The sequence below is a fragment of the Pelophylax lessonae genome (genome assembly GCF_965119305.1).
Source record: "Pelophylax lessonae genome assembly, chromosome: 2".
Lineage (NCBI taxonomy): Eukaryota > Metazoa > Chordata > Amphibia > Anura > Ranidae > Pelophylax > Pelophylax lessonae.
In genome coordinates, this window is record NC_138769.1 from 671013003 (window position 1) to 671037277 (window position 24275).

At 47.9% G+C, this 24275-nt stretch overlaps 1 protein-coding gene across 1 annotated transcript in view; it reads left to right on the forward strand.

Annotated features, from left to right (window-relative positions):
• Positions 1 to 24275, forward strand: part of TMEM123 (transmembrane protein 123) — a 105228-nt gene that overhangs the window by 48531 nt on the left and 32422 nt on the right. The window contains exon 2 of the mRNA XM_082248197.1: positions 10620 to 10817. Within this exon, the coding sequence (XP_082104323.1) occupies positions 10620 to 10817 (198 nt within the window). The remainder of the gene's footprint in view (positions 1 to 10619; positions 10818 to 24275) is intronic.

The following is a 24275-nucleotide window of genomic DNA, read 5'->3' on the forward strand; positions in this document are numbered from 1 at the left end:
CGCACTACAAGGGCAAGCCGTTCAAAGGTCAAGGCTCTCAGAAGAAGCCCTGGTCTGGTAAGCAGAAGTCCGGCCAATCCGGACCTGCAGCCCATAACAGTTTGGCCTGAAGGGGCGCCCTCACCCAGTTTTGGGGTGGGGGGACGCTTGCTCGGTTTTCTTCAGCCCTGGTTGGCCCGTGTGCGGGACAGATGGGTTCAGGAAATCGTTCGGTCTGGTTACAAGATCGAGTTTCTCTCTCGGCCGGAGAGCAGATTTTTTCCTTCAAATCTTCAACTGTCTCCGGAGCGCCTGCGGGACCTACACCTGGCGGTGCGGGACCTGAGGGCTCAGGGAGTGGTGGTTCCGGTGCCTCATCGGGACAGATTTCGGGGGTTTTATTCAAACCTGTTCACCGTGCCCAGGAAGGAGGGCAAGGTTCGTCCGATTCTGGACTTGAAGGCTCTGAACTGCTCTGTGCGGGTTCGCAAGTTCCGCATGGAATCCCTGCGGTCGGTGGTGGCTGCCCTGGTTCCGGGGGAATTCATGGCCTCCATCGATTTGAAGGATGCGTATCTTCACATCCCCATCTTCGAGGGTCACCAGAGGTACCTTCGATTTGCCATTGCGGAGGATCACTACCAGTTCGTGGCGTTGCCTTTTGGCCTTGCCTCGGCTCCGCGGGTCTTCACCAAGGTGCTTGCACCGGTTCTGGCATTATTGAGGGCCCAGGGCATTTCTGTCCTGGGGTATCTGGACGACATTCTGGTTCGGTCTGCGACCAGCCAGGGTCTGGAGCAGGACCTGTCTGTCACGATGCAAACTCTGCAGGAGTTTGGTTGGACGATAAATTTTCCAAAGTCGGCACTAAGTCCGTCTGTTCGTCTCCCCTACCTGGGAATGATTTTGGACTCGGTGCAGGCGAAGGTCTTCCTGCCGGAAGACAAACTCAGAACTCTTCAGGAGGAAGTCAGGTCCCTCCGGGATGTTCCGCAATCGTCTCTACGGACGTGCATGAGATGTCTGGGATTGATGGTCTCGGCCTTCGAGGCGATTCCCTTCGCCCAGTTTCACACGCGGGGTCTCCAAGCGGAGATCCTGTCCAAGTGGGACGGGCGACCTCAATCTCTGGATCTTCAGATCTCGTTGAGTCATCGCACCAGAAAGGACCTTCTGTGGTGGCTCCAGTCCCCGATGGTGTCCGGGGGCAAGTCGTTTCGTCCTATCTCGTGGACGGTAATCACCACGGATGCCAGCCTGTCGGGCTGGGGTGGTGTTCTGGGCGTTCTGTCCGCCCAGGGAACTTGGTCGGAGGGGGAGTCCTCCCTTCCGATCAACATTCTGGAATTGCGTGCGATAAGTCTCTGTCTTCGTCGCTGGACGGACCGGCTGCAGGGCTGCCCGGTTCGGGTGCAGACGGACAATGCCACGGCGGTGGCCTACATCAACCACCAAGGGGGCACCAGGAGTGCCCGAGCGGCTCGGGAAGTGGCCGACATTCTATCTTGGGCCGAGACTCATGTCCCGGCGATAACGGCGGTTCACATTCCGGGGGTGGAGAACTGGCAGGCGGACTATCTGAGTCGCCAGACCCTGGATCAGGGGGAATGGTCTCTCCACCCGGCTGTCTTCCAGATGTTGTGCGCGAAGTGGGGTCTTCCAGATGTGGACCTGTTCGCGTCTCAACAACAAGGTGAGGAGGTTCGTGGCACGGACGCGCGACCCTCGGGCAGACGCGTCGGACGCGTTAGTGGCCCCGTGGCATCAGTACAGACTGATGTATGCGTTTCCACCGATCCAGTTGCTGTCCAGGTTCCTTCGCAGGTTTCAATCGGAACGCAACACGGTGATTCTTGTGGCACCGGACTGGCCTCGCCGGTCCTGGTACGCAGACCTCGTGAATCTGGCGGTCAACGCCCCGTGGCGTCTGCCTCTTCGAGACGATCTACTGTCTCAAGGACCGATATACCATCCTGCTTTACAGTCGCTGGCTTTGACGGCCTGGCTGTTGAAACCGAGGTCCTGAAGGAGAGGGGTCTCTCTCCGGAGGTCGTTCATACTTTAATCAACGCGAGGAAGTCTTCCTCTGGGAAGGTTTACTACCGTACTTGGAAGGCCTATTTTGCCTGGTGTGAGTCCAGGGGGTTTTCACCCCGCACGTACTCGGTGTCCCGTGTGCTGTCTTTCCTTCAAGCGGGTGTTGATCAGCGCTTGGCGCTGGCTACGATAAAGGGTCAGGTGTCTGCTCTGGCCGTTCTGTTTCAACGTCCCGTGGCATCCAACCTTTTGGTTGGCACCTTTATTCAGGGTGTGCGGCATCTGGTTCCTCCTAGGAGGGATCCTCTGCCCCCTTGGGACTTGAATCTCGTGCTATCTGTGTTACAACGTGCTCCTTTTGAACAGATCAGGGAGATCTCGTTGTCTATGTTATCCAAAAAGGTCGCTTTTTGGTGGCGATCACTTCGGCTCGCAGAGTGTCGGAACTGGCGGCTTTGTCCTGCAAGTCTCCGTACTTGGTTATTCATTTGGATAAGGTGGTCTTGCGACCTAATCCTTCCTTTCTTCCGAAACGTGTTTCGGAATTCCATCTTAATGAGGACATTGTCTTGCCTTCGTTGTGCACGAAGCCTAAACATCCACAGGAGGTGAGATTGCACTCTTTGGATGTTGTTCGGGCGATCAGGGTTTACCTTCGATCGACTGAGTCTTTTCGTAAAACGGACTCCTTGTTTGTTCTTCCAGAGGGTCCTCGGAAGGGCATGGCGGCTTCGGCCTCTACCATCGCAAAATGGATCAGACAGACCATTGAACAGGCCTATGCCTTGCAGGGGAAGGTTCCCCCTGTGCCTGTGAAGGCGCACTCTACTAGATCTCTGAGTACGTCTTGGGCCTGTCGTCATGGGGCTTCTGTAGCCCAGGTGTGTAAGGCGGCGTCTTGGTCGACCGTGCACACTTTCACAAAATTCTACAAAGTAGATGTTCGGGCATCGGCGGATGCTTCCTTTGGCCGCAAGGTTCTTAGTGCGGCTGTTCCCTAGGGTCCCTTGTTGGGGACTCCTGGCTGTTGGGATAAGTTTTGTATCCCCTGGTTTTTGCCTTTTCCTGGGTTGTTGCTCCTGTTGAGCACTTGTTTTTTTGCTGTTGCCCAGCTGGTTTCCTTCCTTTGGTAAGGTTCCTTTCTTGATGTGGAAACTGCGTTGCCTTTCGGCGCGGATGTGTTTTCCCACCCCTCATGTTTGCGCTGCTTTGGGACGTCCCCATATGTGACGAATATGAAGAGGCGGCGACTGTCGGAGGACGTAAGAGAAAACTGAATTTTTGTAAAATCTTACCTGTAAAATTCCTTTCTCTGAGTCCTCCGACAGTCGCCGCCCCCGCCCCTCTTTTGGGGTTTGGTTGTATACTCTACTGCTATTCCACTAAAACTGAGATATGGTTGCAGGAAGTAGGAGGGTATTGACTGAGGGGACCACCCCTTGAGGGTGGGATATGTTGGATATGTTAAAAGCTTTATTAACATATTCTGTTGCCTAGCTACTCCTTCGGAGCAAAGTCTAATACCCCATATGTGACGAATATGAAGAGGCGGCGACTGTCGGAGGACTCAGAGAAAGGAATTTTACAGGTAAGATTTTACAAAAATTCCGTTTTTTCATTTTATCCAGAATTGTGCAGCTTTAGTATACAAACAGGGCAGGAAAGATCAGCATCTGAACCCAGAAAACTGGAGGTAATAGAAGGCATTACAATTAAAGTAAAAGTTTTCCAGAATTGTGCATTAGATTTAAATGATTATATCCATGCAAAAAAGTTTCAGCCTTTAGTAGTACTTTAATATAAAAATAGATATATAAATCTATCATATACAGTATATAATAATAATAATAATAAAGTTACCCAGACGCAGGATATACAGCGTCAGACATGAAGGTTGGAGGGGGGAATACATTTTTTTTTTTTTTTTTTTTTTTTTTTATTACTACTTTCACGGTTTCATAGTATACATTAACCCCTTATAGTAGTGATTATCTGCTGTTTTTGTACTCTAAAGGGATAATGTTTTTATTTTTTTAATGCCTTTGTGACGAGTGATACAGAAAGCATGCTGCTGCTACTAAATGTCTTATGCTGGCCATACATATATCACATTTTTGGACGAGAATGTTTGTACAAATATTTATATGAACATTCTTTGTACATTAAGTCCCGGTTCACATTTGTGCGATGCGGGAACGCTGCGAATATACAGCGTGTTCCCGCATCGCATCCGCACCCCTGGCAGTTCACACTGCCATATGCTATATGCAGGGGGTGCCAATTAAAAGTTAACGACACTCCCAGTTGAGATCGCATATCGCAGTGCGAGATCTGCAAGTTTGCACTGAATCGGATTGCACTAGTGTGAACCACCATGCGATCCAATTCTGCTGCGGATTAAAAAAAGGGTCAGGTGCGTGTTTAGTGCGAATTCAGCCATACAAAGTGTATGGCTGAAATTTGCACCGCACAGAGATTGCATGTCATTTTAGGAGCAGTGCGCTCCGAATTACATGCGATCTCTGTGATCGCACAAATGTGAACCGGCACTTAATGAATGGAGGAATGTCATTTGTTTTTAAACTTCAGTTTGAAACCGAATGTAATTTCTGAACAAAAACCACATGCACTGTCCGAAAATGTGTTTGATCAAGAAAAGTTTTTTCTTTTCTGCTCTTCGAATTTTCCTGTCATGCATAATATTATATTACAATCCTGTCTGAAAGTCTGCAAAACAGCGTTTTTCTTTTTTGTTTATAATTTTTTTTTTTTTTTTTTCTTTAAATAAAAATTCTGATCGGTTTCTGATATGTACCAAATTCAACCTGTAACTGTGTGTGTGTGTGTGTATATCTTTATCTCTTCTGTTATTTTTTGGGTGGATTAGATATTTTGCTCCCTAAGACCCCGTTCACATTAGGTCGCTCCGACTTCGGGGGCGACCTGTGAAGTCGCGTGCACCGCGACTTCGGCGCGACTTGCACGGACTTCATATAATTGAAGTCCATGCAAGTCGCCTCCAGGTCGCCCCGAAGTAGTACAGGACCCTTTTTCTATGTCGTAGCGACTTGTGTCGCTCCTATTAGAACGGGTCCTGTACTACTCAATGGACCCGATGGTGCGCGACTTGCCAGGCTGACCAAGTCGCCTGGCAAGTCGTAATAGTGTGAACCGGCTCTAACAATGTAGCTGGTTATTTATATTTACCACAGCATATAGCTATTGAAAGAATAAATTATCTTTTTTTTTTTTTCTTTTTTTTTAATTTTACGTATGATTTATACACCAAACTTTTTTTTTTTTGAGGTTTTTATCTGATTAATTGAAACAATAATAAAGGATTTGAGTCGATTTTCACAAGCATTTATCCAAGCTGCTCAAATTTTTACAAGATTTTCTCCCATACTTTGTCTTCCTATGATCGTCAGCGCCATCTAGTGGCCAAAATGTGGTATATTTTCTGAAAAATGTATCTAAATTTGCCACTAGGTGGAGCTGGTGATCATAGGAAGTCATAGCATGAAAGAAAATACAGGGGAAATGTGTGCAGTCTGAACAAATGCTTGTGACATTTAACCAACCAATAATTTATAAACGGACCCCTACATGTGTTTGGCTAATCTGAACAAATGCTTGTGACATTTATCCAACTAATAATTTATAAACAGACCCGTACGTGTGTCCGGCTAACTTTAAGATTTCAGGAAAGCTTGTTTTGCACAGTGCTCTTGTATAAGCAAAAGCCTGTCAGTAAAACTGATGATTCCAGCAGATTCTCAAACTGAAGGCCCTCCAGCTGTTGCGCAGCTACAGGTCCCATCATGCCTCTGCCTATGGGAGTCATGTTTGTAACTGTCACCCTTGCAATGCCTCATCAGGAATTGTAGTTCTGCAACAGCTGGAGGGCCACCAGTTTTAGACCCCCGGATTAGAGCCTGTGAGGCGGACAGAACATCGCCAACCTCCAGTCTCTGGCATTGCACCTTTCAGTTCTGTTTTTACAAGCATTGTCTATATGAATAATTGCGTATGTGACAATATTGAAATCTTATCTTATGTTTAGATTTTTCTCACAGCTGTCAAATGAGAAATCAGCATGAAATAAAGCCACATTTCTTATCTCATAAATCACCATTAGCTGTTTTTGTTGTGCAGCTAGAAGGCTACAGTTGATGGATAGCTTTGTTTAGTGTTACACAACTTTTGTAATTTAGTAGCAGATCTGTTGATACACCATGAGTCCAGTTAATGTTTTACCAGTCAAAGTGCATCCATGGTTATATAAAACATTACCTGGAGAGGTTGGATGGTGGGAACTGCTGACAACCTGTAGCAGCTAGTCATACAAAGTTCTTGATCTCTGCACCATACAATAATAATAATAAGAGCTAAAGATACCAAGGGATTTATAAGGTGCCAGACAATCACACTTCATATGGATAAAATTATACATTTTTATTTGAATATTCAATAAAACTTTAAAAAGATGAAATCTAAAATTCCATCAAGAAACATTTAATATGGCTCACATATGAAGTTACTTCCACTCTACGTGTTTCTCCAGTCACTGGCTTCTTCAGGAGATTTATGAATACTACGTAATGCACAACAGGAAGCTTGATGTGAAATGGTACTAACACAGGCAAATATTAACCATCCACTCTACATCCAAGTTTCACCCCACAGGTAAGTATTAGTGAGCCATAGGAAGGGTACAGGTCAACCGAAAATTCCCTTGCGTGTGTGTGTGTGTTAGTGCCAATTGGGAGTGTATGTAGATTGAAGGACATCCATTGTATTCCAAGAGAAAAAGGGTAAAAGTAACCCCCTACGGCAGGGCTTCTCAACCAGGGTTCCTCCTGAGGTTTCTAGGGGTTCCTTGAGAAATGGGCAATTTCTGCCTCTCAGATAAGTTCCCAAGGACACCATTGTTCCTTTTAGCTCTCTGTAAGGGGGTAATTCTTCCCAATGATAAGAGTAAGGAGCATTCTTCCCACTGACTGTTACACTAATGTGTCATGAGTTGTAGTTATTTAATTTTTAGCAGGGGTTCCCCAAGACCAGAAATTTATTTCAAGGGTTCCTCTGTGTTGAAAAGGTTGAGAAAGGCTGCCCTAGAGGGACACCACCATAGCTGAGTTGTAGGGTTGAAACTTGCTAATGGCCCAAGAAAGATGTATCGGGGATGAAGTTGGGCTGACAGTCTTTGACAAAGCTTCACCAGCAGTCTGCCTAACTTCTTCCCCTAATGCATTTCTTTCTTGGGCCATATGTAAGTTTCAACCCTAAAACTTTTTTGGTGGTGCCCCTCTAGGGGGTTTCTTTTCCCCTTTTCTTCTAAGAGTTTAACGGAAGTCCTTTGATCAACATTCACTTCCAGTTGGCACTTATTATATATTGTACAGAAATGAAGGTCCACTTATACCCTTCCCGCTGACCTTATGCAAATATGCGGCCTCGGCCTCAAGTGGTTGTACCGGGGATGCCTGCAGATAGAGGCATCACCACAGTACTGTTTTTTTTGAGCCGAGGGTCGGCTTTCTTGTAATAACCACCGATTGTGGCTAATCAGCCACTCGGCTTTTATTGCAAGCAGCAGGAGGGAACGTTGCCCACCCCCCACGTGGCTCCCGTCCCACCGAATTTTGGCTTTGATCGGGTCTCCGCTGTGGAAACCCAGAAGTGATGTGATGTCATCACTTCTGGTTACTAGAGCCTTAAAGGCACCAGATTAAAAAAAAAAAAAAAAACTTATTCAAAACCTCCAAATGCAAAGGAGAGATTTGGTGTCCTATATACCCCAGATCCCTCCATAAAGAGTTCCGGTCACTGCCTATTACTGTCACAAGGGATGTTTACATTCCTTGTGACTGCAATAACAGTGATGGAAAAAAAAAATTAAAGCGCCCCGTCTCTCTGTGCTTGTGCGCAGAAGCGAATACATAATACGTAAGTCACGCCGCATATGTAAGCGGTGTTCAAACCACACATTGCTGCGATCGTTAGAGTGGGAGCAATTATTCTATCACAAGACCTCCTCTGTAACTGTTTAAAGCGTCGCAAATAAAGTATTGCAACGATCACCTTTTTTTTTTTTTCTCTCTAGGGTCTCTGCTAAAAAAATATATATAATGTTTGGGAGTTGGAAAGTAATCTAGAAAAAATTACTGATTATAACTTTCATGCAACAAATACCAGAAAAAGGTTTAGGCATGAAGGGGTTAAGCTGTGACAATAAAACCTGGAAACGGATTGGTTGCACAGCTGCACCAGATTCTGCCAGTTTTAGTAAATCTCTCCTACAGTGTCATGGTCATCCAGTTATGAGGTCCTGGATGGAGTAATGTCAGGTTGCAACTTTTCAAGCTAAAATCAGTTAGTGTAACTGAGAACCCAGTATTTTAAAGTTGGGGGCACTCAAAGCAATTTCTAACAGCACATGCAGGCACCTCTAGGTCATGCTGGTAGTTTAGGAATTTGGTATGACAACAGATTTAGTTTAAAGGCCCGTACACACGTGCAGATTGTCGGCCGAAAAGATTCGGCCGACGACCGATCGGCCGATTTTCGGCTTGTTAGTATGATGCTTCGGACAGCCGACAGCGCACTTTTGGCCGAACAGAATCTGTCGTGCAAGCATTAACATTTTTGTATGCCGACACCAGAACGGCCGATTGTTCGCCAGTCAGTACAGAATTCAGCCAACAAACAGCAGATTTGCAAGACTGGGCATGCTCAGAAAAGAAAAAACACAGGGAAAGTTAACCATCACATGACATCACTTCTGCAGTCGGCAGACAAAATTCGTGTGCAGTCTTTTGCACTTTTCAACGGACACGACAGCCCGGGGACAAAAGACGGCCGATTGGTCGGCCGACGATCGGTACGTGTGTACGAGGCTTTAGGCTCATGACCACGAGCGTCTAAAACGCTGTATTTAGATGTGTACAATTGTTTTGTTTTGTACACTTCTAAATGCAGCGCTCTAGGAATCGGTGGAACCGTACTCACAGCTGTGTCTACAAATGCACTGCGTTTTAGGGGCGTACAAAATGAATAGGACACAGTTGTGTCCAGGGCTAAGCCTGCAGATTTAACTCATGTAAGTGTGTTTAAGGCCAAGGTTCAACAAATCCCGGGTGCCAGGTCACCATGGCAACAAGAATTTTGTCCTGGCACCTGCTTCTACACACCCTGCACATGCTCCATATGCGGGCCTGGGACTGGCCGCCAGGTAGAGAGGAGGGGAAGAGTGGACACGTGCTGACCTGGAAGTGAAGTGACGTGTATGACGTCCCTTTTAGGTCCCCGTTAACAGTTTCCCTGGCCGTCAAGGCCGGGAAAGAATTTAATGCAGTGTGATGTGCATTGCATTAAATCCATTGGAGCACAGGGGAGACATGCAGGGTTTTTTAGACCCTAGATGTTTTATTAAAGAGAAACTGTCACCAAACAAAATCATCACATAGGGGACTTTTTGTGATGAGGGAAAAAAATATTTTTAATTGTAAAACATGAAAGTTATACCCAAGCACATAAATCCCCCCCCCCCCCCAAAAAAAATTGGGGCTCACCCCCACATATATGCTCGTACAAACGTAAACTCGCGCGTCGGGTGCCTACACCTGAAAACGTTGATTGGGATACACATGTTTCATACCGGAATGGGAGCAATAATTCTAGCACCAGACCTCAATAGTAACGCTAAATTGATGACCTAGAGGGGGCTTTTAAATGTCGCTTATGGACATACTTGGGTCGCTTAGGGCAGTGTTCCTCAACTCCGGTCCTCAGGGCCCACTAACAGGCCAGATTTTTAGTATTACCTTGGAGAGATGCAGACTACAAGTACTGCAATCACTGAGCAGCAAATGATATCACCTGTGATGTATATCAGTTATCTTGCAAACCTGGCCTGTTAGTGGGCCCTGAGGGCCAGGGTTGGGGACCACTGACTTAGGGTACTGAAGTTTGTTGCTATTTCACAGGCATATATACTTGGTGCAACCTCAGCTTTTATATTTTGCCAAACAAATGGGCAAATGTTTTTGTGGCCCCTAAAATTAACTTTAATATTTTTTTTGCGTTTTCCTAGACCTTTGCAGCAATAGCGTATGTCCTAAAAAATTGGAACTACCACTATATTATTCTCTAGGGTGTTTGCTTTATGAAAACATATAATGTTTTGGGGGATTTAATACAATCTTCATGCCTAAAATGATTTATTAAACGTGCAAAAAAACCCTCGCAAAATCGGTTCTGGCAGTGAAAGGGTTAAAAGGACAAATTCAACTTCAGGAACATGTTACATGTTTTAAAAAATGGCTCCTATATTTAAAGCAAATTTGTCAAGCCCTGGTAAAGGCGTATACATGTAAGGTCTTTTGAAGAATTATGTGTGTACGCGAGTTTAGGTGCATATTTGACGCAGGATCTTCTGCTTGCTCTGTGTTCAGTGCAGAAAATAATCCTATGCCTGTATGAATGAGCCTTTTTTTTTTTTTTTTTTTCTTTTTAATTTGCTGTATATTTTTATTATTTATTTTTTTTTAATCACCTTTTTATTCTTTCTCCGTCTTTTTTTTTTTTTTTTTTTTTTCTAGGAACGCCTCCCTCGTCTTCAAAGGCTTCTACAAATGAGTCTGACATAGCGAGTGATCCGAATACAACCCTGGCTACAGCTACAACGAAAGCAGGCACCATTCCTAATGTAACAACAACTGGTGCGCCAAAAACCACTCCGACCAGCACACCTGTAAAACCCTCAACTGCGCCTCCGCCGACTTCACCCACCACAAAAGGTAAATGGCCGGTTTGCAGTGTCAGTATCTTAGTACACCCTACAAGACTATATCCATTCAGAATATTTGGAATACGTCTCCATTTTGGTATAGGTATTTAATCAAAGGCTACTAGAGGACGCCAGTAATACAGCAAATTCACATAATATTCTATAGGATGTAGAGATAGTAGACAGCTATCATTTCTTAGTGTTTTTGTTGCTTTTTATTTTAATATTTTTTGTTCTTTTTTTTGTTTTTTGTAATATCATGTCTAAAATTTTCTTTAGTTCTTTACTGCTCTTTGCAAATCTTATGCTATCACAACGAGGTTAGGTTTTTGCAAATTTGGTGAAAGGTTCAACTGCTTTTCAGTCATATACATGCTATTGTGTACAGAAAGGGAATACTGAGGCCGAGTTGAATTGCTTGTCACTGACTGAAGGGGTTGTATATAGCGGAGAGCATACTGGACACTGCAAATATTCTAGATTTATCAATTTGAAAAAATCCAAAAGTATATGGCTAGACTGCTATCCTAATTGTAAAATTATAATCACCCCATACGAGGCATCATCCCAGACTTAGAAACTGTATATTGAATCAAAAAACAAATGGGACTGTAAATATGCCCCCAATAGCCAACATAAAATGCATATATTCTTCTTCTTTTTTTTTTTTTTTTTAACAAAATGTCTTATTAAAAAAAATTGTCCTTTAGACCTGAACAATTGGCGAGCATTAAATTTCTATCACTGATGTCAAGAGATCAGTAGTAATAATCAACCCATTTACAAATACAAAGACAAGAAATGTAAAATAGGATGGACCTATATTGATCAACGCGTTTTGCGGGACTCCCTGCTTCGTCAGGGCTTTTAAGACTAAGTATTTCTGTTTTGTCGTATTTTGAAACTCATTGATCAATATTATAGAGTTCTATTTTTCTGCATTACACACAGAGAACTCTGTAGTACACCATCACAGGCTTCGCCCTGTGGCATAAAATATAAATATAATAACTGTATATTGTATCAAAATAAATAGGACGTTATAGTGGAACTTTAGTCAGAAAATTTAAGTCCTGCTATATCACTTAAGGCTGGTCCATTTTGCAGGTATAGCTATGGAAAACATTTAAAAATGTGTGTATATACAGTTTAAAATCCAGTAATGCACTGTTTCACCCTGCACATGCTCAGTTGCTCTCCATTTTACACATTTTTAGGCACTGCTGAGTTTGTATAGGCCGATCTGCTGACCGCTTTAAAGGGATTGTAAAGTCAGAAGGTTTTTAATTTTCATGCATTCTATGTATGAAGATAAAAAAAACCTTTGTGTGCAGCAGCCCCCCCCCCCCCCCAAATGCTTTCCTGAACCCCCTCTCGATCCACCGATGTCCATGACTGTCTCAGCCGTCCAGGATTCCCCTCCTCATTGGCTACGACACAGCAGCGGCGCCATTGGCTCCCGATTCTGTCAGTCAAATGCAGTTGGCCAATGAGGGGAGAGACTTTACAATCACTTTTAGAGTTTTAAAGGTCCTGAAGAAGCGGGGAGTCCCGTGAAATGCAAAAACTTTGATGAGCTAGCGCAAAGGTGAATATATACCTTCTAAACAGTGAAACAAAAAACAAGTGCAGCGCTAGTAAATAAATGACATATCATAAATGGCAAAATGATAATGAATAAATAAATGTGTCCGTAAAACAAACTGGAGAGTGAATATCCAATCCTCTATATTAGTCCGTAATCAGCAGTAGAGAATAAGCTTATTTGTAGATGCCAAAGCACACACCAAAATTTAGTGTAAACAAAGAGTTAAAAAAAAAAAGAAAGTTCATAAAAAATAGTGAATCCATCTCCTGTGACTGTAGCAATAAGTGATGGTGCTCCTCCACCAACATATGTATATGCTCACCAGATAGCATGAGAACATGGACCTTGGTTTAAATTCCCATCAGGAACTGGAAAGACCCCCTTTAGGGTACAAGGATGTCCTCTCAGCCAAGGAATGGTGGACTTGCTTTCTATTCCAGAGCCGGAGGACCTCGCAGCTTTAGATGTGACTGTCAGTGCAAGAGGAGGCGGAGAACGGGAAGGCGGAGCGCTTAGGAAAAAAAAAGCTCCGCCTTCCTGTTCTCCTCCTCCTCTTGCACTGACCGTCACAAAGGGGTCTTTCCAGTTCCTGATGGGATTGTAAACAAAGGTCCATTTTACTACAGTCACTGGAAGTGGATTCACCATTTTTTTTTTTTTTTTTTTATGGAATTTTTTTTTTTTAAAAAAAATTTTTATATTTTGGTGTGTGCTTTTGGCATCTACACATCTCAGTTTATTCTCTACCACTGATTACGGACTAATATAGAGGATTGGATATTCACTCTTCAGTTTTGTTTTTGTATTACGGACACATTCATTATCATTTTGCTATTTATGAATGCGCATCATTTGTTCTTTGTAGTCCTGTGAAATGCGTTGATCAATTTATATCGACCTTATTTTACATTTCTTGCTTTCTGTTTGTAGAGGGTGGATTATTATGACTGAACTCTTGACATCAGTGATGGAATTTTATTGCTCATAAATTGTTCATGACTAATAAAAAAAAGTTTTATTAAGACATTTTTCAAAAAAAGAAAAAAAAAATATTTTTACAGCTGGCTTTTGGAGACCTATTTTAAAGTCGCATCTAATTTATTTCAATATACAGTTCTATTTATATTTTATGCCACAGGGTGAAGCCTGTGTCCGTGTACTGCAGAGTGCTCTGTGTGTAATGCAGCAAAATAGAACTCTATAATTGGAGGAGAGGCTGGTCACATGACTTTGATGGTTCCCCCCCCCCCCTTTCTTCATCTAGTCATTTGGTCTCAATCCTTTGAGCCGGTTCACACTGAGGCGACACGACTCCTTACTACTTCGGGGGCGACTTGTGCATTACAATACACCACGACTTCGGAGCGACTTGCAGGGACTTCACATAATTGAAGTCTATGCAAGTCGCCTCCAGGTTGCCCCAAAGTAGTACAGGACCCTAAGTCGGAGCGACTTGTGTGTCTCCTATTAGAACGGGTCGTGTAGCAGTCAATGGACCGCGAGGGAGCGCGACTTGTCAGGCTGACAAGTCGCGCTAGTGTGAACCGACTCTAAATCCCCAAAGTGAAAGACAAAGCCCATTTGTAAAGTAGCACTGTTCTGACAAAAAAGTTAAAAAATAAATATTGAAAAAAAAATGGGGCAGATTCAATGGACCACTTGTTCTTCTTTTTCTGCTGTCAGTCTTCTATGTTTCTATCTTACTTTGTTTTATAAAGGTGCATTTTTCTTCTGCCTTTTTTTTTTTTTTCTTAATTTAAATGTAATTTTAAATTTTAAATTCGGTTTAAAGCCGAATTAGAGTCCCAATACTTACTACCTTGAGCAGACTGACATCCCTTTCTGGTTCCAGCATCTTCTACCCGGCTTCTTCTGGATCCCGAGCTGTGGCCATCCTTGCTGGCTGGCACAGGATGTCATCACTCCTGTGCATGTACAGGAGTTCAGTCGTCCCCGCACACAGGCGCTGTGCTTGCGCAGCTCAGTGCACATTTCAAAGTCGACTGTGATCAGGCAGGTTTGAATTTCTCTTCAAAAATGAGACTGCCTGCTCTCTCTCTTTAAATCTAGGACTTTATTTAGGCTTTGGGTGCTGCACAGTAAACGTCAAAGGCCGCAGAGTGGGGCACCAGGGTCATAAAGGCTAAATCCACTTTTCTCTTACGTCCTCCGACAGTCGCCGCCATCTTCATATTCCTCACAATGGGGTATTAGACTTTGCTCCGTAGGAGTAGCTAGGCAACAGAATATGTCAATATTAAAGCTTTTAACATATCCCCACCCCAGGGGGTTGTCCCCTCAGTCTATACCCTCCTGCTTCCTGTTTCCTACTTCAGTTTCAATGTCTAGCTTGTCAGGAGTAACTGGATCTCTCTATGCTGGGGCATTTTGTCTCAGCCTTTCTCTTCTTTTTTTGATTTTTTGTTTGAGTTTTTTCTCTCTCTTTACTTAGCTGTTCTTTTTGTCAGCATTAGTTAGTTCTTCTGATGAAGAGGATCGTGCGGGCTGGGTCTCGGGCTGATCCCCCTGGTCGCAGGATGTGGGTCAGTGGCTTCCCAGCCTGCCATCGAGCGTTCAGCCAGGTAACGCTCCTGGCACAGTGAACGACCCATCCCTGTTCGGTGCAGGGATGATTGGTGAGGTGGCTACCTCACTGGACGCTGTGCGGTTTTCTTAACCCCGATTTTTTTGCGACCTGGATGCGACTCTCCCTGCCACATGCGCAGCGGCTTGTTCGCCTGTGCGGGTTCCCCGCGCCATTAGGAGGTAAGTGTATCTATGTGGGGACCTGTCTGTTGGGGGGGTGTCAGTCTGGGACTGTGTAACCCTGCCTGTGTTCACACTATTGAAATCCCTATCTCTCTGGCTGCATGCTGTGGGCTGCAAGGAGGGGGGCTGTGCTGCACTGTCTGTGTCAGTTTGTGTATGTGTGAACGGCTGTGTGCTGTGGGGCATGATTTTTATCATGTTTGGGGCACTTTCAGCGACCGCTGCGGCGGTCCGCCATGTTTTTACATGCTATGCTATGTTTGGTCCACCTCGCTGAGGTGGAGGAGCGGCGGTTTCGGCGCCAAACGGCGCCATTTTGGCAGTGCTCGCTCCGGCCGCATGGTATCGCTGCGGGCGGCCATTTTCTTGTAGCCTTCCATAGGCTTTCATGGAGCGCCCTGTGTTGCTTCGCTTCCTCTCCCTGGGTGCACCGATCGAGGCAGCAGCAGCAGCGATGGTCTCTACAGGTTTTTACCTCCCTATCCCTTTATCCTTGCCTGTGTTGAGCCTTTTTCTCCTGGTGGGGGTAAATATTGTGCCAGTGTGTGTGTGTGCGGTGGGCAGCGCTCGCCGCGCTTGTTTAAGGGGCAATTAACCCTTTATTTTCCGGCTTATCATTGGGGCAATGGATTCTCAGGGACACAAATTTCCTACCACTTGGTGGGTGACCAAGGGCTGTTTTCCCCCCCAGGGGGGGTTTTGGCTGCGGTTGTGGCTAATCTTGCTGCTCAGGTGCTAATGCTTGTGGCTGTTCAATCCACACAACGACCCAGAGTTTTCAATCTCCTCTGACAGAGGGTGCTGGTGATGGGGCTGCTATAGCTGGGGTCTCCTTATCGGGGTCCCGTTCCTCCCTGGGTCTTGTGGGGTCCAAGGTGGAGGCTGAGGTAGAAGGGGTGGATAATTCTCCCCCTGGCTCGCCTGAAGAGCTTGCACTCATGGATGAAATGGTTGCTTCCATCAAGCAAACACGGCGTTTACGGGTTGAACCACGTCCTCCTGCTGCCCTGGCAGCTTATGGGACGCAGAAAAGGCGCAAGACATTGCAGGTCTTTCCCTGCACTGATGATTTTCAGCGCGCTGTTAAGGAACAATGGCGCAATATACGCAAGCCTTTTGCTGTACCAAGTAGGTTCAGGCTGCGTTATCTTTTCACCCCCGCTACTGATGAATAGGTCCACTGCGATTCCTGCAGAGGATACCTCGGTGTTCCGGGATGCTACGGGCAGGAGGCTGGAGTCTCTTGCCCGTCATGCTTACTCTATTACGGGTTCTATGCTAAAGGCTCTATTTGCTTCGCTTAGGGCAGCCCAGGCTGTCGCGAATTGGACGCAGGCACTCAGGCGCGTCCTGGTGGCTGATTCAGCCTCACCGGCGACATTGGATATGGTGGATAAAATCCATCAGGGTGTCGTGTATTTGTGTGATGCGGCCCTGGATATAGTACCGTTGGCTGCACGTGTACACAGTGTGGCGGTATTGTCTCGCCGCCTGGTTTGGTTGATGATGTTGGTCTGTGGACCAATCTTCGCGCAAGACCTTAGCCAATCTGCCCTATGATGGATCTCGCCTTTTTTGGCGAATCCTTGGATGCACTGATAAAGGGGGTCACGGGTGGTGAGAGCACGCTCCTGCCCCGATCCCACCAGGCTAAGGCTGCTCATGGTAAGTAGCATGCTTCTTTTCGGCCCTCTCAGGGGTCCTTTCGTGCCTTTCGGTCGCCCTATAGGGGAGTACCATTCAAAGGCCAAGGCTCCCAAAAAAGAAGCCGTGGTCGGGTAAGCTTAAGTCCGGCCAGTCCGGATCCGCTGCCCATAACAATGCGGCCTGAAGGGGCACCCTCACCCAGTTCTGGGGTGGGGGGACGCTTGCTCGGTTTTTCTTCAACCCTGGTTGGCCCGTGTTCGGGACAGGTGGGTTCAGGAAATCGTTCGTTCTGGCTACAAGATCGAGTTTTCTCTCTCGGCCGGAGAGCAGATTTTTTTTCCCTCAGATGCGTGCCTTCACATCCCGTTTTTCGGGGGTCACCAGAGGTACCTTCGAATCGCCATTGCGGAGGATCTCTACCTATTCGTGGCGTTACCTTTTGGTCTCGCTTCGGCTCCACGGTTTTTCGCCAAGGTGCTTGCACCGGTTTCTGGTTTTGTTGAGAGCCCAGGGCATCTCTGTCCTGGGGTATCTGGAAGATGTTCTGGTTCGGTCTGCGACCAGCCAGGGTCTGGAGGAGGACCTGTCCATCACGATGCTGACTCTACGGGAGTTTGGTTGGACAATAAATTTTCCAAAGTCGACGCTGTGTCCGTCGATTCGTCTTCCCTACCTGGGAATGATTCTGGACTCGGTCCAGGCGAAGATCTTCCTACCGGACGACAAACTCAGGACTCTTCAGGAAGGAGTCAGGTCCCTCAGGGACGTTCCGTGCTCGTAACTCCGGACGCGCATGAGATGTCTGGGATTGATGGTCTCGGCTTTCGAGGCGATTCCCTTCGCCCAGTTTCACACGCGGGGTCTCCAAGCGGAGATCCTGTCCAGGTGGGACGGGCGACCGCAATCTCTGGATCTCCAGATTTCGTTGGGCCATCACACCAGAAGGGATCTTCTGTGGTGGCTTCAGTCCCCGGCGGTGTCGGGGGGCAAGTCTTTTCGTCCTCTCTCATAGACGGTGGTCACCACGGATGCCAGCCTGTCGGGCTGGGGTGGTGTTCTGGGCGTTCTGTCCGCCCTGGGAACTTGGTCGGGGGAGGTCTCCTCCCTTCCGATCAACATTCTGGAATTGCGTCCGATGAATCTCTGCCTTCAACGTTGGCCGGACGGGCTGCAGGGCTGTCCGGTTCGGGTGCAGACGGACAATGCCACGGCGGTGGCTTACGTCAATCGCCAAGGGGGCACCAAGAGAGCCCGAGTGGCTCGGGAAGTGGCCGACATTCTGTCTTGGGCCGAGACACACGTCCCGGCAAAATCGGCGGTTCACATTCCGGGGGTGGAGAACTGGCAGGCGGATTGTCTGAAGCCGCCAGTCCCTGGACCAGGGGGAATGGTCCTTCCACCCGGATGTCTTCCAGATGTGGTGCGCGAAATGGGGTCTTCCGGAGGTAGACCTGTTCGCGTCTCGTCTGAACAGCAAGGTGAAAAGATTCGTGGCAAGGCCGCACGATCCTCGGGCAGACGCGTTGGTAGCTCCGTGGCATCAGTACCGGCTGCTGTATGGGTTTTCACCGTTTCAATGGCTGTCCAGGTTCCTTCGCAGGTTGAACTCGGAACCAGTACACAGTGATTCTTGTGGCACCGGACTGGCCTCGCCGGTCCTGGTGCGCAGACCTCGTGCATTTGGCGGTCGACGCCCCGTGGCGTCTGCCTCTTCGAGAAGATCTCCGGTCTCAAGGGCTGATATTCCATCCTGCTTTAGGCTCCATGTACACGGGACGTTAGAAAAAACGTCCTGCAAAGCTATTTCTGACGCCGGGAAAAAGCAGCTGTTAAACGTGCTTTCAGTAGCTTTTTCCATTTGCGTTATTGCACGTTTGGCCACGTTGCTTTTAGCAGCGTTTTTCTGCCTCCATTCAAAATCAATGGCTCCCTATGGGAGCCTATTGATTTGAATGGAAGGCGCACCGCAAGTCAGATCAGGATGATCCGACTTGCGGCGCGACCTGCACTGTGAGAATCTTAAGGGGGAACTCCACCCAAAAATGGGAAAAAAATTGCGTGGGGTTCCCCCCCAGGTTCCAAACCAGGCCCTTCGGGTCCGGTATGGAATTTGAGGGTAGCCCCACGCCGAAAAAACGGCGTGGGGTCCCCCCCAAAATCCATACCAGACCCTTATCCGAGCATGCAGCCCGGCAGGCCAGGAAAGGGGAGGGGACGAGCGAGCGGCCCCACCCCCCCTGGACCACACCAGGCCACATGCCCTCAACATGGGGGGGGTGTTGGTGCTTTGGGGCAGGGGGAGCTCTGCACCCCCCACCTCAAAGCACCCTGCCCCCATGTTGATGAGGACAAGGGCCTCATCCCCACAACCCTGGCCGGTGGTTGTGGGGGTCTGCGGGCAGGGGGCTGATCGGAATCTGGAAGCCCCCTTTAACAAGGGGGCCCCCCAGATCCCGGACCCCCTCCCTGTGTGAATGGGTATTGGGGTACACTGTACCCCTACCCATTCACCCCATAAAAGATAGTGTATGTAAATAATGACAGGAGACGTTTTGGAAAGTTTATTAAAAATCTTCATCCGGCTCTTCGGGGTCTTCTCCTCTCCGGGGGTCTTCTGCTCTTTTGCTGTCCGCCCTTCTGCTGTCCTCTCTTCTTGTCTTCTCCTCTCCGGGGGTCTTCTGCTGTCTTCTCTCCGTGGGGTCTTCTGCTCTTTTGCTGTCCGCCCTTCTGCTGTCCTCTCCTCTCCGGGGGTCTTCTGCTGTCTTCTCTCCGTGGGGTCTCCTGCTCTTTTGCTGTCCGCCCTTCTGATGTCCGCCCTTCTGATGTCCGCCCTTCTTGTCTTCTCCTCTCCGGTCTTCTGCTCTTGTGCTGTCGGCTGTCGGCTCTCCTTCTTCCTCCGGTCCTCCTCCGACGACGTCTCCAGCGATTATGCCGGCCTCTGGTCTCTGCAGCTTATTATATAGCCATTAGGGGCGTGGCCGCCAGATGTCATCATCGGGAGACCACGCCCCTTGTGTCACATGTGACGTCACATGTGACACAAGGGGCGTGGTCTCCCGATGACGTCATCTGGCGGCCACGCCCCTAATGGCTATATAATAAGCTGCAGAGACCAGAGGCCGGCATAATCGCTGGAGACGTCGTCGGAGGAGGACCGGAGGAAGAAGGAGAGCCGACAGCCGACAGCACAAGAGCAGAAGACCGGAGAGGAGAAGACAAGAAGAGAGGACATCAGAAGGGCGGACAGCAAAAGAGCAGGAGACCCCACGGAGAGAAGACAGCAGAAGACCCCCGGAGAGGAGAGGACAGCAGAAGGGCGGACAGCAAAAGAGCAGAAGACCCCACGGAGAGAAGACAGCAGAAGACCCCCGGAGAGGAGAAGACAAGAAGAGAGGACAGCAGAAGGGCGGACAGCAAAAGAGCAGAAGACCCCCGGAGAGGAGAAGAGCCGGATGAAGATTTTTAATAAACTTTCCAAAACGTCTCCTGTCATTATTTACATACACTATCTTTTATGGGGTGAATGGGTAGGGGTACAGTGTACCTCAATACCCATTCACACAGGGAGGGGGTCCGGGATCTGGGGGGCCCTCTTGTTAAAGGGGGCTTCCAGATTCCGATCAGCCCCCTGCCCGCAGACCCCCACAACCACCGGCCAGGGTTGTGGGGATGAGGCCCTTGTCCTCATCAACATGGGGGCAGGGTGCTTTGAGGTGGGGGGTGCAGAGCTCCCCCTGCCCCAAAGCACCAACACCCCCCCATGTTGAGGGCATGTGGCCTGGTGTGGTCCAGGGGGGGTGGGGCCGCTCGCTCGTCCCCTCCCCTTTCCTGGCCTGCCGGGCTGCATGCTCGGATAAGGGTCTGGTATGGATTTTGGGGGGGACCCCACGCCGTTTTTTCGGCGTGGGGCTACCCTCAAATTCCATGCCGGACCCGAAGGGCCTGGTTTGGAACCTGGGGGGGAACCCCACGCAGTTTTTTTTCCCATTTTTGGCGTGGAGTTCCCCCTTAAGATTCTCACAGTGCAGGTCGCGCCGCAAGTCGGATCCGACTTGCGGTGCGACTTCCATTCAAATCAATAGGCTCCCATAGGGAACCATTGATTTTGAATGGAAGAAAAAAAACGTATAACGTGGCTGAACGTAGGTTCATCACGTTCAGTCACGTTTAGTCACGTTCGGCCGCGTTTCTGCGTTTGAAACGTCGGGAAACACACGTTCGAACGCAATATAATTGCGTTCTAAAAAAAGTCCCTGAACGCAACTGCCTGCAAATGACTGTAAACTACCATGTGTACATGGACAGATAAGATAACATGGAGCTGCGTTCAGGGACTTCTAAAAAAAACGCCCAACTGCTCCTAAACGTCCATTTCCAGCGTCCCGTGTACATGGAGCCTTACAGTCGCTGGCTTTGACGGCCTGGCTGTTGAAACCAAGGTCCTGAGGGATAGGGGTCTCTCCCCTGAGGTCATTCACACTTTGATCGACGCGAGGAAATTTTCCTCGGGGAAGGTCTATTACCGTACTTGGAAGGCCTATTTTGCCTGGTGTGAGTCCAGGGGGTTTTCACCTCGCCCGTACTCGGTGTCTGGGGTGTTGTCCTTCTTTCGAAAGGGTGTTGCCAGCGTTTGGCGCTGGCTACGATCAAGGGTCAGGTGTCTGCGATGGCCGTTCTCTTTCAACGTCCTATGGCATCTAACTCCTTGGTTGGCACTTTTGTTCAGGGGCATCTGGTCCCTCCTAGGAGGGTGCCTCTGCCTCCTTGGGACTGGTATCTTGTTCTGTCCGTGTTACAACATGGTCCTTTTGAACGGATCAGGTAGATCTCGTTGTCTATGTTGTCCAAGAAGGTCACCTTTTTTGGTGGCGATCAATTCGGCTCGCAGAGTGTCGGAGCTGGCAGCTTGTCCTGCAAATGTCCGTATCTGGTCACTCACTTGGTTAAGGTGGTCTTGCGACCTAACCCTTCTTTTTTTCCGAAGAGGGTTTTGGAATTTCACCTCTATGAGGACATTGTCTTGCCTTCGCCTTGCGCGAAGTCTACACATCCGATGGAGGTGGAGTTGCACTCCTTGGATGTTGTTCGGGCGATTAGGATTTACCAAAAATCGTCTGAATCTTTTCGCAAGTCGGATTCTTGTTTGCCCTTCCGGGGGTCCTCGGAAGGGCGTAGCGGCGTCGGCTTCTGCCGTCGCCAATTGGTTCAGACAGGCCTTGAACAGGCCTATGCTTTGCAGGGAAAAGTTTCCCCTATGCCTGTGAAGGCGCACTCTACCAGATCTGAGTACGTCTTGGGCCTGTCGTCATGGGGCTTCTGTGGCCCGGGTGTGTAAGGCGGCGACTTGGTCGACCGTGCACACCTTCACTCTATTCTACGGAGTGGATGTTCAAGCATCGGCAGATGCTTCCTTTGGCCGCAAGGTTCTTAGTGCGGCGGTTCCTTAGGGTCCCTTGTTTTGGACCTTTGGGCTGTTTGGGATTTCTTTTTATCCCTGGGTTATTTGTTTTTTTCCTGGGTTGTTGCTCCCGTTGAGCAAGTTTTTTCTCATGTTGCCCAGCTGGTTTCCTTCCTTTTGGTAAGGTTCCTTTCTTTGATGTGGAGACTGCGTTGCCTTTAGGCGCGGCTGCGTTTCCCACCCCTCATGTTTGCACTGCTTTGGGACGTCCCCATTGTGACGAATATGAAGATGGCGGCGACTGTCAGAGAACGTAAGAGAAAACTGAATTTTTGTAAAATCTTACCTGTAAAATTCCTTTCTCTGAGTCCTCCGACAGTCGCCGCCCCCGCCCCTCTTTTGGGGTTTAGGTACTCTACTGCTATTCCTCTGAAACTGAAGTAGGAAACAGGAAGCAGGAGGGTATAGACTGAGGGGACCACCCCCTGGGGTGGGGATATGTTAAAAGCTTTAATATTGACATATTCTGTTGCCTAGCTACTCCTACGGAGCAAAGTCTAATACCCCATTGTGACGAATATGAAGATGGCGGTGACTGTCGGAGGACTCAGAGAAAGGAATTTTACAGGTAAGATTTTACAAAAATTCCGTTTTTGCAGGGGGGGGGGGGGGGGGAAGCTTCATGTTCATACCAGAGGACAGACCTTCATTGACATTTCCTCCAGTTCCATAACTGGCATTGGAGTGCAGTGATCAGTGCACTTGTGTTCCATTGATAACATTGAGCTCCTCTCCAATGATGGCAGATGAAACTTGTAGTTTATTTATTCACAGATCTAAGTGAATGAATGAGGCGGCTTTATGGACAGAGCATAGCCGCCTGCATAACCCCAAAAAGAAGAACCCCAAGAATCTGTAAGGAGGGAGGAGGTGGTGTGTTTGGGTGGGGGTTGGCGCCATTCTACCAACTAGATATGGGGGTAACAAGGTATAACGGGGCTCGGCAAACCCCAGGCGCCAGGTCACATTGGCAAATAGAATTAGCTGCCTAGCGCCTGGGCTTCACTGCGGCAGGTGTTTGTTGCCATATATCCCAAGTCTCCCGTGAGGTGCGGGTGTCTCCTGGACACTCGCAAGTGGCATGCGATGTCCCGGCGGTCTGTCAGAACTGAGCCGATGCTTCCTGTATAGTTCCGGCTCTGTCCTGTCACAGGCGGAGTGATATCAAATGCACTCTGCCTGTGAGGAGACCAAGAGGTACAGGAAGCATCGGCTCTGCATGCTTCCTCCATCGCTGCTCCTCACCCTCCCCACCAGCAGTAAGTCACATGTGCTAAGGGTGCAACTAGCCCCCGGGACATAACTGTAAATATCCCAGCATGTGCAGTGTTTCTGACTCCTACCACCATGACCACTTCAAATCACTGGAGTGGTTATGGTGGTTGGAGTGTACTTTAATATCTCTCAGAAGAAGTAAACCAAGTACACACGGGTCGAATGCCAACCAACATCAGCCGGTTCTTTAAAAACTGGCCGCCATTGGGCCGTGTGTATGGCAGCCGGTCCGACAGAAGCCGGCCATTCGGCATGCCCAAAAAAATTTGGGCTCCTAACTTTTTTTAGCCGTCTCCTAGATTTAAAGCAAATTTGTCAAGCCCTGTAGTATGAAATGTTGGTTTAAACTTTAAAGTGGTTGTAAACCATTACATATACTCAATAAAGTACTTTAAGATGAAACAAATCCTCCTCCATAAGCTGTACCTGTTTATCTGTAGTCCTCTCTTCTCTGTAGCCTTCTAAAACACAGATCAAAGGCTATTTCTCAGCTCCAACAGGCAGGGGCTGAGGATTAAACGTTACAAACTACACATTATAAAGCAGGGAGCTGAGTGTAATCCAGGACCGGAGTGGTGGGAATGGACACCCCTCCCTCCCCTCCGCACATAGTTTCATAGACTCATGCATGTAGCAGAGAAATGACAGATGAGACAGAAATCCATACTCTGTGCTTTGGATTCAAGCAAGTACACTCTATGGAGGGATATGCTTTGTTCTTTTTAAATTTC